At 39.5% G+C, this 14,264-nt stretch overlaps 1 protein-coding gene across 2 annotated transcripts in view; it reads right to left on the minus strand.

The window, feature by feature from the left end:
• Positions 1-14,264, minus strand: part of LOC121552431 (DNA (cytosine-5)-methyltransferase 3A) — a 164,584-nt gene that overhangs the window by 46,149 nt on the left and 104,171 nt on the right. For both annotated transcript variants that reach the window (XM_041865365.1, XM_041865364.1), the window contains 3 exons: positions 7,946-8,053; positions 2,906-3,065; positions 2,587-2,733 (listed from right to left, as the gene is read on the minus strand). In XM_041865365.1, the coding sequence (XP_041721299.1) occupies positions 2,587-2,733; positions 2,906-3,065; positions 7,946-8,053 (415 nt within the window). The remainder of the gene's footprint in view (positions 1-2,586; positions 2,734-2,905; positions 3,066-7,945; positions 8,054-14,264) is intronic.

The raw sequence follows: 14,264 nt of genomic DNA on the forward strand, positions 1-14,264 counted from the left end.
TCCAGAGGCTACACATCCATCCTGGTAGTAGTCATGTCTCCAGAGGCTACACATCCATCCTGGTAGTAGTCATGTCTCCAGAGGCTACACATCCATACTGGTAGTAGTCATGTCTCCAGAGGCTACACATCCATACTGGTATTAGTCATGTCTCCAGAGGCTACACATCCATACTGGTAGTAGTCATGTCTCCAGAGGCTACACATCCATCCTGGTAGTAGTCATGGCTCCCGCTCCAGAGGCTACACATCCATCCTGGTAGTAGTCATGTCTCCAGAGGCTACACATCCATACTGGTAGTAGTCATGTCTCCTGAGGCTACACATCCATACTGGTAGTAGTCATGTCTCCTGAGGCTACACATCCATCCTGGTAGTAGTCATGTCTCCAGAGGCTACACATCCATACTGGTAGTAGTCATGTCTCCTGAGGCTACACATCCATCCTGGTAGTAGTCATGTCTCCAGAGGCTACACATCCATCCTGGTAGTAGTCATGGCTCCATACATGTGAATAGTACCAATTTCATTTTTACATTTTACTAATTTAGCAGACGCTCTTATCCAGAGCGACTTTATACTGGCCCCCCGTGGGAATCGAACCCACAACCCTGGCATTGCCAACGCCATGCTCTATCAACTGAGCTACATTCCTGCCGGCCATTACCTCCCCTACCCTGGACGACGCTGGGCCAATTGTGCGCCGCCCATGAGTCTCCCGGTCGCGGCCGGCTGCGACAGAGCCTGGATTCGAACCAGGATCTAGTGGCACAGTTAGCACTGCGATGCAGTGCCTTAGACCACTGCGCCACTCAGGAGTACAAATTTCCTTTCTGTTTTTCATGAATTTGCCTCCAACTCCAGCACCTGCGGAAAGTACCTGGATGTGCGCATGTTCTTCAACTTTTGTACATGAAAACCAATTTCTCCAGAATTTTGCTTAAGAATGGAAGGTTGGAGATTGGCCGAAAATAGCAGTTTTTAGTGCAGTGGGGAAAGTGCCTGTGAACAGGAAGTGATTAACAATAGCTTGCACTTCTTCAGAAATGCAATTAAAATCTGTTTTGAAGAAGGTGGTGGGGATAGGATCGAGAAGGCAGGTAGGAGTCTTAAGTTGTGATATTACTTTCCTGAGCGTGTCTGTGTCAACCAGGGAAAATAAATCCATAGTGCCTGTGTGTGGTAGGCTAGGGCACATATCATCACACTTCTCATCAGGTCTTGCTTGACTGATCTTATCTCTGAAATATGCCGTAAACTCATCACATTTAGATGTGGAGGAAAGTTCACATACAGTGGGGAGGACAAGTATTTGATACACTGCCGATTTTGCAGGTTTTCCTACTTCCAAAGCATGTAGAGGTCTGTAATTTTTATCATAGGTACACTTCAACTGTGAGAGACGGAATCTAAAACAAAAATCCAGAAAATCACATTGTATGATTTTTAAGTAATTAATTTGCATTTTATAATTTTATAATTTTATAATTGTATTTTATAATTTTATTTTACTAACCCCAACCCCAACCCCAACCCTTCCAGCATTGGGGAACATCCCGCACACCCCCTGCCCCACGCACGCGCCACGTCCATTTCTATGTTCAGTTCATGACACAAACTGTTCACACCCCTCTTGTTGGTGGAGAGAATTTAGCAGTTTGAAAGCTTATTTCCTGCAATTCTATACATTTTGTCATGGGGTGCAAAGAACATGTTGCAGTTTTAAAGCAAATTTTCTTGCAATTGTATAAATTTTGCCATGTCTAATCTGTATTCATGTGATATTTAAGTGACAAAAAAATTACAACAATAGCTATGGGCTAAAGAAAGTTAGCTGACCATGGGCTAGTTGATCTGGATGTTTCTGACCAGTTATAAATAGCTCTCTAAGGTCTGCAATGACCAAGCTGACATAGTTGATCTGGACGTTTCTGACCAGTTATAAACATCTCTCTAAGGTCTGCAATGACCAAGCTGACATAGTTGATCTGGATGTTTCTGACCAGTTATAAATATCTCTCTAAGGTCTGCAATGACCAAGCTGACATAGTTGATCTGGATGTTTCTGACCAGTTATAAATATCTCTCTAAGGTCTGCAATGACCAAGCTGACATAGTTGATCTGGACGTTTCTGACCAGTTATAAATATCTCTCTAAGGTCTGCAATGACCAACATGACAAGAGGAACTAATGACGTACGACCCAATTTAGAAATTACACCTTGTGCATTCTACTATTACAACTTTCAAGAATAAGTTTAAAGCCGGACTAATTCCTTTTTTTTAGGGGGGGGGGGGGCAGTTTGGGAACCACTGGTGTAGTAGACCAGCCAGGTCACCCGTGATACAAGTCAGTATTTGACGTCCATCCACGTCTGAGGACGTCGGGAGATGAAGTGGAAACCGGCCACTAGGGGCAACAGTGAATGCCGTTAGCTTCAAGCAGGGTGTTATGGACGGGGATGGCGGACGGGTATAAGCATCTGATTCAAAAGGTTTCACGTTCGAATCCAGAGATAGAAAGTGTTTTTTTAGCTCTCCTAAACCTTAACCCTGACCATAGAGCCTTTAGTGTGTATGTGTTTACCTCTAGTCCCCTCATCGATGACCTCTCTGATCTTGGGTTTCTCAGCAACGTTCTTGCGGGGCCTCTTGGCCGGAGGGGGCGGGGTGTAAGCTGCCTCTGGCTCCACCCACATCTCAGGATACACGTCCTTATATGGATGTCTATCCTCTGGGAGGAGGGTCAAACAACAGGAAACAGTTACTTATGTGTGTGTGTGTGTGTGTGTGTGTGTGTGTGTGTGTGTGTGTGTGTGTGTGTGTGTGTGTGTGTGTGTGTGTGTGTGTGTGTGTGTGTGTGTGTGTGTGTGTGTGTGTGTGTGTGTGTGTGTGTGTGTGTGCACCATCAGGGGGGTCCAGACTCTGAGGTCCGCTGGGCAGGAAGCCTGTCATGGCCCATTCTATCAACTTCCTGTTCTGCTTCTGTAGCTCCGCCCCCCCACCCTCCGCATCATCACCACCATCACAAGAGGGGAGAGGCCTGCCGGCACGCCTGCTCGCCACCTAAATACACACACACAGTAAACAAATACACACACACAGTAAACAAATACACACACACACACAGTAAACAAATACACACACACACACAGTAAACAAATACACACACACACACAGTAAACAAATACACACACACACAGTAAACAAATACACACACACAGTAAACAAATACACACACACACATAGTAAACAAATACACACACACAGTAAACAAATACACACACACACACACACAGTAAACAAACACACACACACACAGTAAACAAACACACACACACAGTAAACAAATACACACACACACACAGTAAACAAATACACACACACACACAGTAAACAAATACACACACACAGTAAACAAATACACACACACACACAGTAAACAAATATACACACACAGTAAACAAATACACACACACAGTAAACAAATACACACACACAGTAAACAAATACACACACACACACAGTAAACAAATACACACACACACAGTAAACAAATACACACACACACAGTAAACAAATACACACACACAGTAAACAAATACACACACACACACACACACACAGTAAACAAATACACACACACAGTAAACAAATACACACACACACACACAGTAAACAAACACACACACACACACAGTAAACAAACACACACACACAGTAAACAAATACACACACACACACACAGTAAACAAATACACACACACACACACAGTAAACAAATTGACAACAGACTTTCAGCACGCTGATAGGGAAGGACATTCAACAAGCACTTACACAAATGACTGATGATTGGATGAGAGAAATTGATAATACAAAGATTATGGGGGCTGTTTTGATTTTGACTTCAGTGCGACTTTTGAAATTATTGATCATAGTCTGCTGCTGGAAAAACGTATGTGTTATATTAGATATGGTAGACTAGTGTGTACAGCACTTCGAGATATTAGCTGATGTAAGAAGGGCTATATAAAATAAAATTGATTGAAATTGATAATAATGTGTTGTATTGTAGATATGTAGTGGTGTAATAATGTGTTGTATTGTAGTTATGTAGTCGTGTAATAATGTGTTGTATTGTAGATATGTAGTGGTGTAATAATGTGTTGTATTGTAGATATGTAGTGGTAGAGTAGTGGTGTAATAATGTATTGTATTGTAGATATGTAGTGGTGTAATAATGTGTTGTATTGTAGATATGTAGTGGTGTAGTAATGTGTTGTATTGTAGATATGTAGTGGTGTAATAATGTGTTGTATTGTAGATATGTAGTGGTGTAATAATGTGTTGTATTGTAGATATGTAGTGGTGTAATAATGTGTTGTATTGTAGATATGTAGTGGTGTAATAATGTGTTGTATTGTAGATATGTATTGGTAGAGTAGTGGTGTAATAATGTGTTGTATTGTAGATATGTAGTGGTAGAGTAGTGGTATAATAATGTGTTGTATTGTAGATATGTAGTGGTGTAATAATGTATTGTATTGTAGATATGTAGTGGTAGAGTAGTGGTATAATAATGTGTTGTATTGTAGATATGTAGTGGTGTAATAATGTGTTGTATTGTAGATATGTAGTGGTAGAGTAGTGGTGTAATAATGTGTTGTATTGTAGATATGTAGTGGTGTAATAATGTGTTGTATTGTAGATATGTAGTGGTGTAATAATGTGTTGTATTGTAGATATGTAGTGGTGTAATAATGTGTTGTATTGTAGATATGTAGTGGTAGAGTAGTGGTATAATAATGTGTTGTATTGTAGATATGTAGTGGTGTAATAATGTGTTGTATTGTAGATATGTAGTGGTGTAATAATGTGTTGTATTGTAGATATGTAGTGGTGTAATAATGTGTTGTATTGTAGATATGTAGTGGTGTAATAATGTGTTGTATTGTAGATATGTAGTGGTAGAGTAGTGGTATAATAATGTGTTGTATTGTAGATATGTAGTGGTGTAATAATGTGTTGTATTGTAGATATGTAGTGGTAGAGTAGTGGTATAATAATGTGTTGTATTGTAGATATGTAGTGGTGTAATAATGTGTTGTATTGTAGATATGTAGTGGTGTAATAATGTGTTGTATTGTAGATATGTAGTGGTAGAGTAGTGGTGTTATAATGTGTTGTATTGTAGATATGTAGTGGTGTAATAATGTGTTGTATTGTAGATATGTAGTGGTGTAATAATGTGTTGTATTGTAGATATGTAGTGGTAGAGTAGTGGTATAATAATGTGTTGTATTGTAGATATGTAGTGGTGTAATAATGTGCTGTATTGTAGATATGTAGTGGTAGAGTAGTGGTATAATAATGTGTTGTATTGTAGATATGTAGTGGTGTAATAATGTGTTGTATTGTAGATATGTAGTGGTGTAATAATGTGTTGTATTGTAGATATGTAGTGGTGTAATAATGTGTTGTATTGTAGATATGTAGTGGTAGAGTAGTGGTATAATAATGTGTTGTATTGTAGATATGTAGTGGTGTAATAATGTGTTGTATTGTAGATATGTAGTGGTGTAATAATGTGTTGTATTGTAGATATGTAGTGGTGTAATAATGTGTTGTATTGTAGATATGTAGTGGTGTAATAATGTGTTGTATTGTAGATATGTAGAGGTAGAGTAGTGGTGCAATAATGTGTTGTATTGTAGATATGTAGTGGTGTAATAATGTGTTGTATTGTAGATATGTAGTGGTGTAATAATGTGTTGTATTGTAGATATGTAGTGGTGTAATAATGTGTTGTATTGTAGATATGTTATGGTAGAGTAGTGGTGTAATAATGTGTTGTATTGTAGATATGTAGTGGTGTAATAATGTGTTGTATTGTAGATATGTTATGGTAGAGTAGTGGTGTAATAATGTGTTGTATTGTAGATATGTAGTGGTGTAATAATGTGTTGTATTGTAGATATGTAGTGGTGTAATAATGTGTTGTATTGTAGATATGTAGTGGTGTAATAATGTGTTGTATTGTAGATATGTAGTGGTAGAGTAGTGGTGTAATAATGTATTGTATTGTAGATATGTAGTGGTGTAATAATGTGTTGTATTGTAGATATGTAGTGGTGTAATAATGTGTTGTATTGTAGATATGTAGTGGTGTAATAATGTATTGTATTGTAGATATGTAGTGGTGTAATAATGTGTTGTATTGTAGATATGTAGTGGTGTAATAATGTGTTGTATTGTAGATATGTAGTGGTGTAATAATGTGTTGTATTGTAGATATGTAGTGGTGTAATAATGTGTTGTATTGTAGATATGTAGTGGTGTAATAATGTGTTGTATTGTAGATATGTAGTGGTGTAATAATGTGTTGTATTGTAGATATGTAGTGGTGTAATAATGTGTTGTATTGTAGATATGTTATGGTAGAGTAGTGGTGTAATAATGTGTTGTATTGTAGATATGTAGTGGTGTAATAATGTGTTGTATTGTAGATATGTTATGTTAGAGTAGTGGTGTAATAATGTGTTGTATTGTAGATATGTAGTGGTGTAATAATGGGTTGTATTGTAGATATGTAGTGGTGTAATAATGTGTTGTATTGTAGATATGTAGTGGTGTAATAATGTGTTGTATTGTAGATATGTAGTGGTGTAATAATGTGTTGTATTGTAGATATGTAGTGATGTAATAATGTGTTGTATTGTAGATATGTAGTGGTAGAGTAGTGGTGTAATAATGTGTTGTATTGTAGATATGTAGTGGTGTAATAATGTGTTATATTGTAGATATGTAGTGGTAGAGTAGTGGTGTAATAATGTGTTGTATTGTAGATATGTAGTGGTGTAATAATGTGTTGTATTGTAGATATGTAGTGGTGTAATAATGTGTTGTATTGTAGATATGTAGTGGTGTAATAATGTGTTGTATTGTAGATATGTAGTGGTGTAATAATGTGTTGTATTGTAGATATGTAGTGGTGTAATAATGTGTTGTATTGTAGATATGTTATGGTAGAGTAGTGGTGTAATAATGTGTTGTATTGTAGATATGTAGTGGTGTAATAATGTGTTGTATTGTAGATATGTTATGGTAGAGTAGTGGTGTAATAATGTGTTGTATTGTAGATATGTAGTGGTGTAATAATGTGTTGTATTGTAGATATGTAGTGGTGTAATAATGTGTTGTATTGTAGATATGTAGTGGTGTAATAATGTGTTGTATTGTAGATATGTAGTGGTGTAATAATGTGTTGTATTGTAGATATGTAGTGGTGTAATAATGTGTTGTATTGTAGATATGTAGTGGTGTAATAATGTGTTGTATTGTAGATATGTAGTGGTGTAATAATGTGTTGTATTGTAGATATGTAGTGGTGTAATAATGTGTTGTATTGTAGATATGTAGTGATGTAATAATGTGTTGTATTGTAGATATGTAGTGGTGTAATAATGTGTTGTATTGTAGATATGTAGTGGTGTAATAATGTGTTGTATTGTAGATATGTAGTGGTAGAGTAGTGGTGTAATAATGTGTTGTATTGTAGATATGTAGTGGTGTAATAATGTGTTGTATTGTAGATATGTAGTGGTGTAATAATGTGTTGTATTGTAGATATGTAGTGGTAGAGTAGTGGTGTAATAATGTATTGTATTGTAGATATGTAGTGGTGTAATAATGTGTTGTATTGTAGATATGTAGTGGTGTAATAATGTGTTGTATTGTAGATATGTAGTGGTGTAATAATGTGTTGTGTTATGTATTGTTTTATTGTATGTAATAGTGACTGGACCCCAGGAAGAGTAGCTGCTGCCTTGACAGGAACTAATGGGTATCCATAATAAATACAACTACACACACACACACACAGTGAAGGAAGGCAGTGAAGGAAGGCAGTGAAGGAAGGCAGTGAAGGCGTTTGCATGTGTGTGTACCTGTAGTGCCTCATATATAGCTCTTCTGTACATGGGCTGTTTGTTGTAGGTGGGCTGGTGGAAGGCTGGGGAGAAGGAGGTCAGGGGCATCAACTTCTCTACACACACCTGGAGAGAGAGATGGATGGTTGCAGTACTAATAACACTCCTGGAGAGAGATGGATGGTTACAGTACTAATAACACTCCTGTAGAGAGAGATGGATGGTTACAGTACTAATAACACTCCTGGAGAGAGATGGATGGTTACAGTACTAATAACACTCCTGGAGAGAGAGATGGATGGTTACAGTACTAATAACACTCCTGGAGAGAGATGGATGGTTACAGTACTAATAACACTCCTGGAGAGAGATGGATGGTTACAGTACTAATAACACTCCTGGAGAGAGATGGATGGTTACAGTACTAATAACACTCCTGGAGAGAGAGATGGATGGTTACAGTACTAATAACACTCCTGGAGAGAGAGATGGATGGTTACAGTACTAATAACACTCCTGGAGAGAGAGATGGATGGTTACAGTACTAATAACACTCCTGGAGAGAGAGGTGGATGGTTACAGTACTAATAACACTCCTGGAGAGAGATGGATGGTTACAGTACTAATAACACTCCTGGAGAGAGAGATGGATGGTTACAGTACTAATAACACTCCTGGAGAGAGATGGATGGTTACAGTACTAATAACACTCCTGGAGAGAGATGGATGGTTACAGTACTAATAACACTCCTGGAGAGAGAGATGGATGGTTACAGTGCTAATAACACTCCTGGAGACAGAGATGGATGGTTACAGTACTAATAACACTCCTGGAGAGAGATGGATGGTTACAGTACTAATAACACTCCTGGAGAGAGAGATGGATGGTTACAGTACTAATAACACTCCTGGAGAGAGATGGATGGTTACAGTACTAATAACACTCCTGGAGAGAGAGATGGATGGTTACAGTACTAATAACACTCCTGGAGAGAGAGATGGATGGTTACAGTACTAATAACACTCCTGGAGAGAGAGATGGATGGTTACAGTACTAATAACACTCCTGGAGAGAGATGGATGGTTACAGTACTAATAACACTCCTGGAGACAGAGATGGATGGTTACAGTACTAATAACACTCCTGAAGAGAGAGATGGATGGTTACAGTACTAATAACACTCCTGGAGAGAGAGATGGATGGTTACAGTACTAATAACACTCCTGGAGAGAGATGGATGGTTACAGTACTAATAACACTCCTGGAGAGAGAGATGGATGGTTACAGTACTAATAACACTCCTGGAGAGAGAGATGGATGGTTACAGTACTAATAACACTCCTGGAGAGAGAGATGGATGGTACAGTACTAATAACACTCCTGGAGACAGAGATGGATGGTTACAGTACTAATAACACTCCTGGAGAGAGATGGATGGTTACAGTACTAATAACACTCCTGGAGAGAGATGGATGGTTACAGTACTAATAACACTCCTGGAGAGAGATGGATGGTTACAGTACTAATAACACTCCTGGAGAGAGATGGATGGTTACAGTACTAATAACACTCCTGGAGAGAGATGGATGGTTACAGTACTAATAACACTCCTGGAGAGAGAGATGGATGGTTACAGTACTAATAACACTCCTGGAGAGAGATGGATGGTTACAGTACTAATAACACTCCTGGAGAGAGAGATGGATGGTTACAGTACTAATAACACTCCTGGAGAGAGAGATGGATGGTTACAGTACTAATAACACCCCTGGAGAGAGAGATGGATGGTTACAGTACTAATAACACTCCTGGAGAGAGAGATGGATGGTTACAGTACTAATAACACTCATGGAGAGAGATGGATGGTTACAGTACTAATAACACTCCTGTAGAGAGAGATGGATGGTTACAGTACTAATAACACTCCTGTAGAGAGAGATGGATGGTTACAGTACTAATAACACTCCTGGAGAGAGAGATGGATGGTACAGTACTAATAACACTCCTGGAGAGAGATGGATGGTTACAGTACTAATAACACTCCTGGAGAGAGAGATGGATGGTTACAGTACTAATAACACTCCTGGAGAGAGATGGATGGTTACAGTACTAATAACACTCCTGGAGAGAGAGATGGATGGTACAGTACTAATAACACTCCTGGAGAGAGATGGATGGTTACAGTACTAATAACACTCCTGGAGAGAGAGATGGATGGTTACAGTACTAATAACACTCCTGGAGAGAGAGATGGATGGTTACAGTACTAATAACACTCCTGGAGAGAGATGGATGGTTACAGTACTAATAACACTCCTGGAGAGAGATGGATGGTTACAGTACTAATAACACTCCTGGAGAGAGAGATGGATGGTTACAGTACTAATAACACTCCTGGAGAGAGAGATGGATGGTTACAGTACTAATAACACTCCTGGAGAGAGAGATGGATGGTTACAGTACTAATAACACTCCTGGAGAGAGATGGATGGTTACAGTACTAATAACACTCCTGGAGAGAGAGATGGATGGTTACAGTACTAATAACACTCCTGGAGAGAGAGATGGATGGTTACAGTACTAATAACACTCCTGGAGAGAGAGATGGATGGTTACAGTACTAATAACACTCCTGGAGAGAGAGATGGATGGTTACAGTACTAATAACACTCCTGGAGAGAGAGATGGATGGTTACAGTACTAATAACACTCCTGGAGAGAGATGGATGGTTACAGTACTAATAACACTCCTGGAGAGAGAGATGGATGGTTACAGTACTAATAACACTCCTGGAGAGAGAGATGGATGGTTACAGTACTAATAACACTCCTGGAGAGAGAGATGGATGGTTACAGTACTAATAACACTCCTGGAGAGAGAGATGGATGGTTACAGTACTAATAACACTCCTGGAGAGAGATGGATGGTTACAGTACTAATAACACTCCTGGAGAGAGAGATGGATGGTTACAGTACTAATAACACTCCTGGAGAGAGAGATGGATGGTTACAGTACTAATAACACTCCTGGAGAGAGAGATGGATGGTTACAGTACTAATAACACTCCTGGAGAGAGATGGATGGTTACAGTACTAATAACACTCCTGGAGAGAGAGATGGATGGTTACAGTACTAATAACACTCCTGGAGAGAGAGATGGATGGTTACAGTACTAATAACACTCCTGGAGAGAGAGATGGATGGTTACAGTACTAATAACACTCCTGGAGAGAGAGATGGATGGTTACAGTACTAATAACACTCCTGGAGAGAGAGATGGATGGTTACAGTACTAATAACACTCCTGGAGAGAGAGATGGATGGTTACAGTACTAATAACACTCCTGGAGAGAGAGATGGATGGTTACAGTACTAATAACACTCCTGGAGAGAGAGATGGATGGTTACAGTACTAATAACACTCCTGGAGAGAGATGGATGGTTACAGTACTAATAACACTCCTGGAGAGAGAGATGGATGGTTACAGTACTAATAACACTCCTGGAGAGAGAGATGGATGGTTACAGTACTAATAACACTCCTGGAGAGAGAGATGGATGGTTACAGTACTAATAACACTCCTGGAGAGAGAGATGGATGGTTACAGTACTAATAACACTCCTGGAGAGAGAGATGGATGGTTACAGTACTAATAACACTCCTGGAGAGAGATGGATGGTTACAGTACTAATAACACTCCTGGAGAGAGAGATGGATGGTTACAGTACTAATAACACTCCTGGAGAGAGAGATGGATGGTTACAGTACTAATAACACTCCTGGAGAGAGAGATGGATGGTTACAGTACTAATAACACTCCTGGAGAGAGAGATGGATGGTTACAGTACTAATAACACTCCTGGAGAGAGAGATGGATGGTTACAGTACTAATAACACTCCTGGAGAGAGAGATGGATGGTTACAGTACTAATAACACTCCTGGAGAGAGAGATGGATGGTTACAGTACTAATAACACCCCTGGAGAGAGAGATGGATGGTTACAGTACTAATAACACTCCTGGAGAGAGAGATGGATGGTTACAGTACTAATAACACTCCTGGAGAGAGAGATGGATGGTTACAGTACTAATAACACTCCTGGAGAGAGAGATGGATGGTTACAGTACTAATAACACTCCTGGAGAGAGAGATGGATGGTTACAGTACTAATAACACTCCTGGAGAGAGAGATGGATGGTTACAGTACTAATAACACTCCTGGAGAGAGATGGATGGTTACAGTACTAATAACACTCCTGGAGAGAGAGATGGATGGTTACAGTACTAATAACACTCCTGGAGAGAGAGATGGATGGTTACAGTACTAATAACACTCCTGGAGAGAGAGATGGATGGTTACAGTACTAATAACACTCCTGGAGAGAGAGATGGATGGTTACAGTACTAATAACACTCCTGGAGAGAGAGATGGATGGTTACAGTACTAATAACACTCCTGGAGAGAGAGATGGATGGTTACAGTACTAATAACACTCCTGGAGAGAGATGGATGGTTACAGTACTAATAACACTCCTGGAGAGAGAGATGGATGGTTACAGTACTAATAACACTCCTGGAGAGAGAGATGGATGGTTACAGTACTAATAACACTCCTGGAGAGAGAGATGGATGGTTACAGTACTAATAACACTCCTGGAGAGAGAGATGGATGGTTACAGTACTAATAACACTCCTGGAGAGAGAGATGGATGGTTACAGTACTAATAACACTCCTGGAGAGAGAGATGGATGGTTACAGTACTAATAACACTCCTGGAGAGAGAATGGATGGTTACAGTACTAATAACACTCCTGGAGAGAGAATGGATGGTTACAGTACTAATAACACTCCTGGAGAGAGATGGATGGTTACAGTACTAATAACACTCCTGGAGAGAGAGATGGATGGTTACAGTACTAATAACACTCCTGGAGAGAGAGATGGATGGTTACAGTACTAATAACACTCCTGGAGAGAGAGATGGATGGTTACAGTACTAATAACACTCCTGGAGAGAGATGGATGGTTGCAGTACTAATAACACTCCTGGAGAGAGAGATGGATGGTTACAGTACTAATAACACTCCTGGAGAGAGAGATGGATGGTTACAGTACTAATAACACTCCTGGAGACAGAGATGGATGGTTACAGTACTAATAACACTCCTGGAGAAGAGATGGATGGTTACAGTACTAATAACACTCCTGGAGAGAGAGATGGATGGTTACAGTACTAATAACACTCCTGGAGAGAGAGATGGATGGTTACAGTACTAATAACACTCCTGGAGAGAGATGGATGGTTACAGTACTAATAACACTCCTGGAGAGAGAGATGGATGGTTACAGTACTAATAACACTCCTGGAGAGAGAGATGGATGGTTACAGTACTAATAACACTCCTGGAGAGAGAGATGGATGGTTACAGTACTAATAACACTCCTGGAGAGAGAGATGGATGGTTACAGTACTAATAACACTCCTGGAGAGAGAATGGATGGTTACAGTACTAATAACACTCCTGGAGAGAGAGATGGATGGTTACAGTACTAATAACACTCCTGGAGAGAGAGATGGATGGTTACAGTACTAATAACACTCCTGGAGAGAGAGATGGATGGTTACAGTACTAATAACACTCCTGGAGAGAGATGGATGGTTACAGTACTAATAACACTCCTGGAGAGAGAGATGGATGGTTACAGTACTAATAACACTCCTGGAGAGAGAGATGGATGGTTACAGTACTAATAACACTCCTGGAGAGAGATGGATGGTTACAGTACTAATAACACTCCTGGAGAGAGAGATGGATGGTTACAGTACTAATAACACTCCTGGAGAGAGAGATGGATGGTTACAGTACTAATAACACTCCTGGAGAGAGAGATGGATGGTTACAGTACTAATAACACTCCTGGAGAGAGAGATGGATGGTTACAGTACTAATAACACTCCTGGAGAGAGAGATGGATGGTTACAGTACTAATAACACTCCCTGGAGAGAGAGATGGATGGTTACAGTACTAATAACACTCCTGGAGAGAGATGGATGGTTACAGTACTAATAACACTCCTGGAGAGAGAGATGGATGGTTACAGTACTAATAACACTCCTGGAGAGAGAGATGGATGGTTACAGTACTAATAACACTCCCTGGAGAGAGAGATGGATGGTTACAGTACTAATAACACTCCCTGGAGACAGAGATGGATGGTTACAGTACTAATAACACTCCTGGAGAGAGAGATGGATGGTTACAGTACTAATAACACTCCTGGAGAGAGAGATGGATGGTTACAGTACTAATAACACTCCTGGAGAGAGA

This window comes from Coregonus clupeaformis, chromosome 36 (genome assembly GCF_020615455.1).
Source record: "Coregonus clupeaformis isolate EN_2021a chromosome 36, ASM2061545v1, whole genome shotgun sequence".
Lineage (NCBI taxonomy): Eukaryota > Metazoa > Chordata > Actinopteri > Salmoniformes > Salmonidae > Coregonus > Coregonus clupeaformis.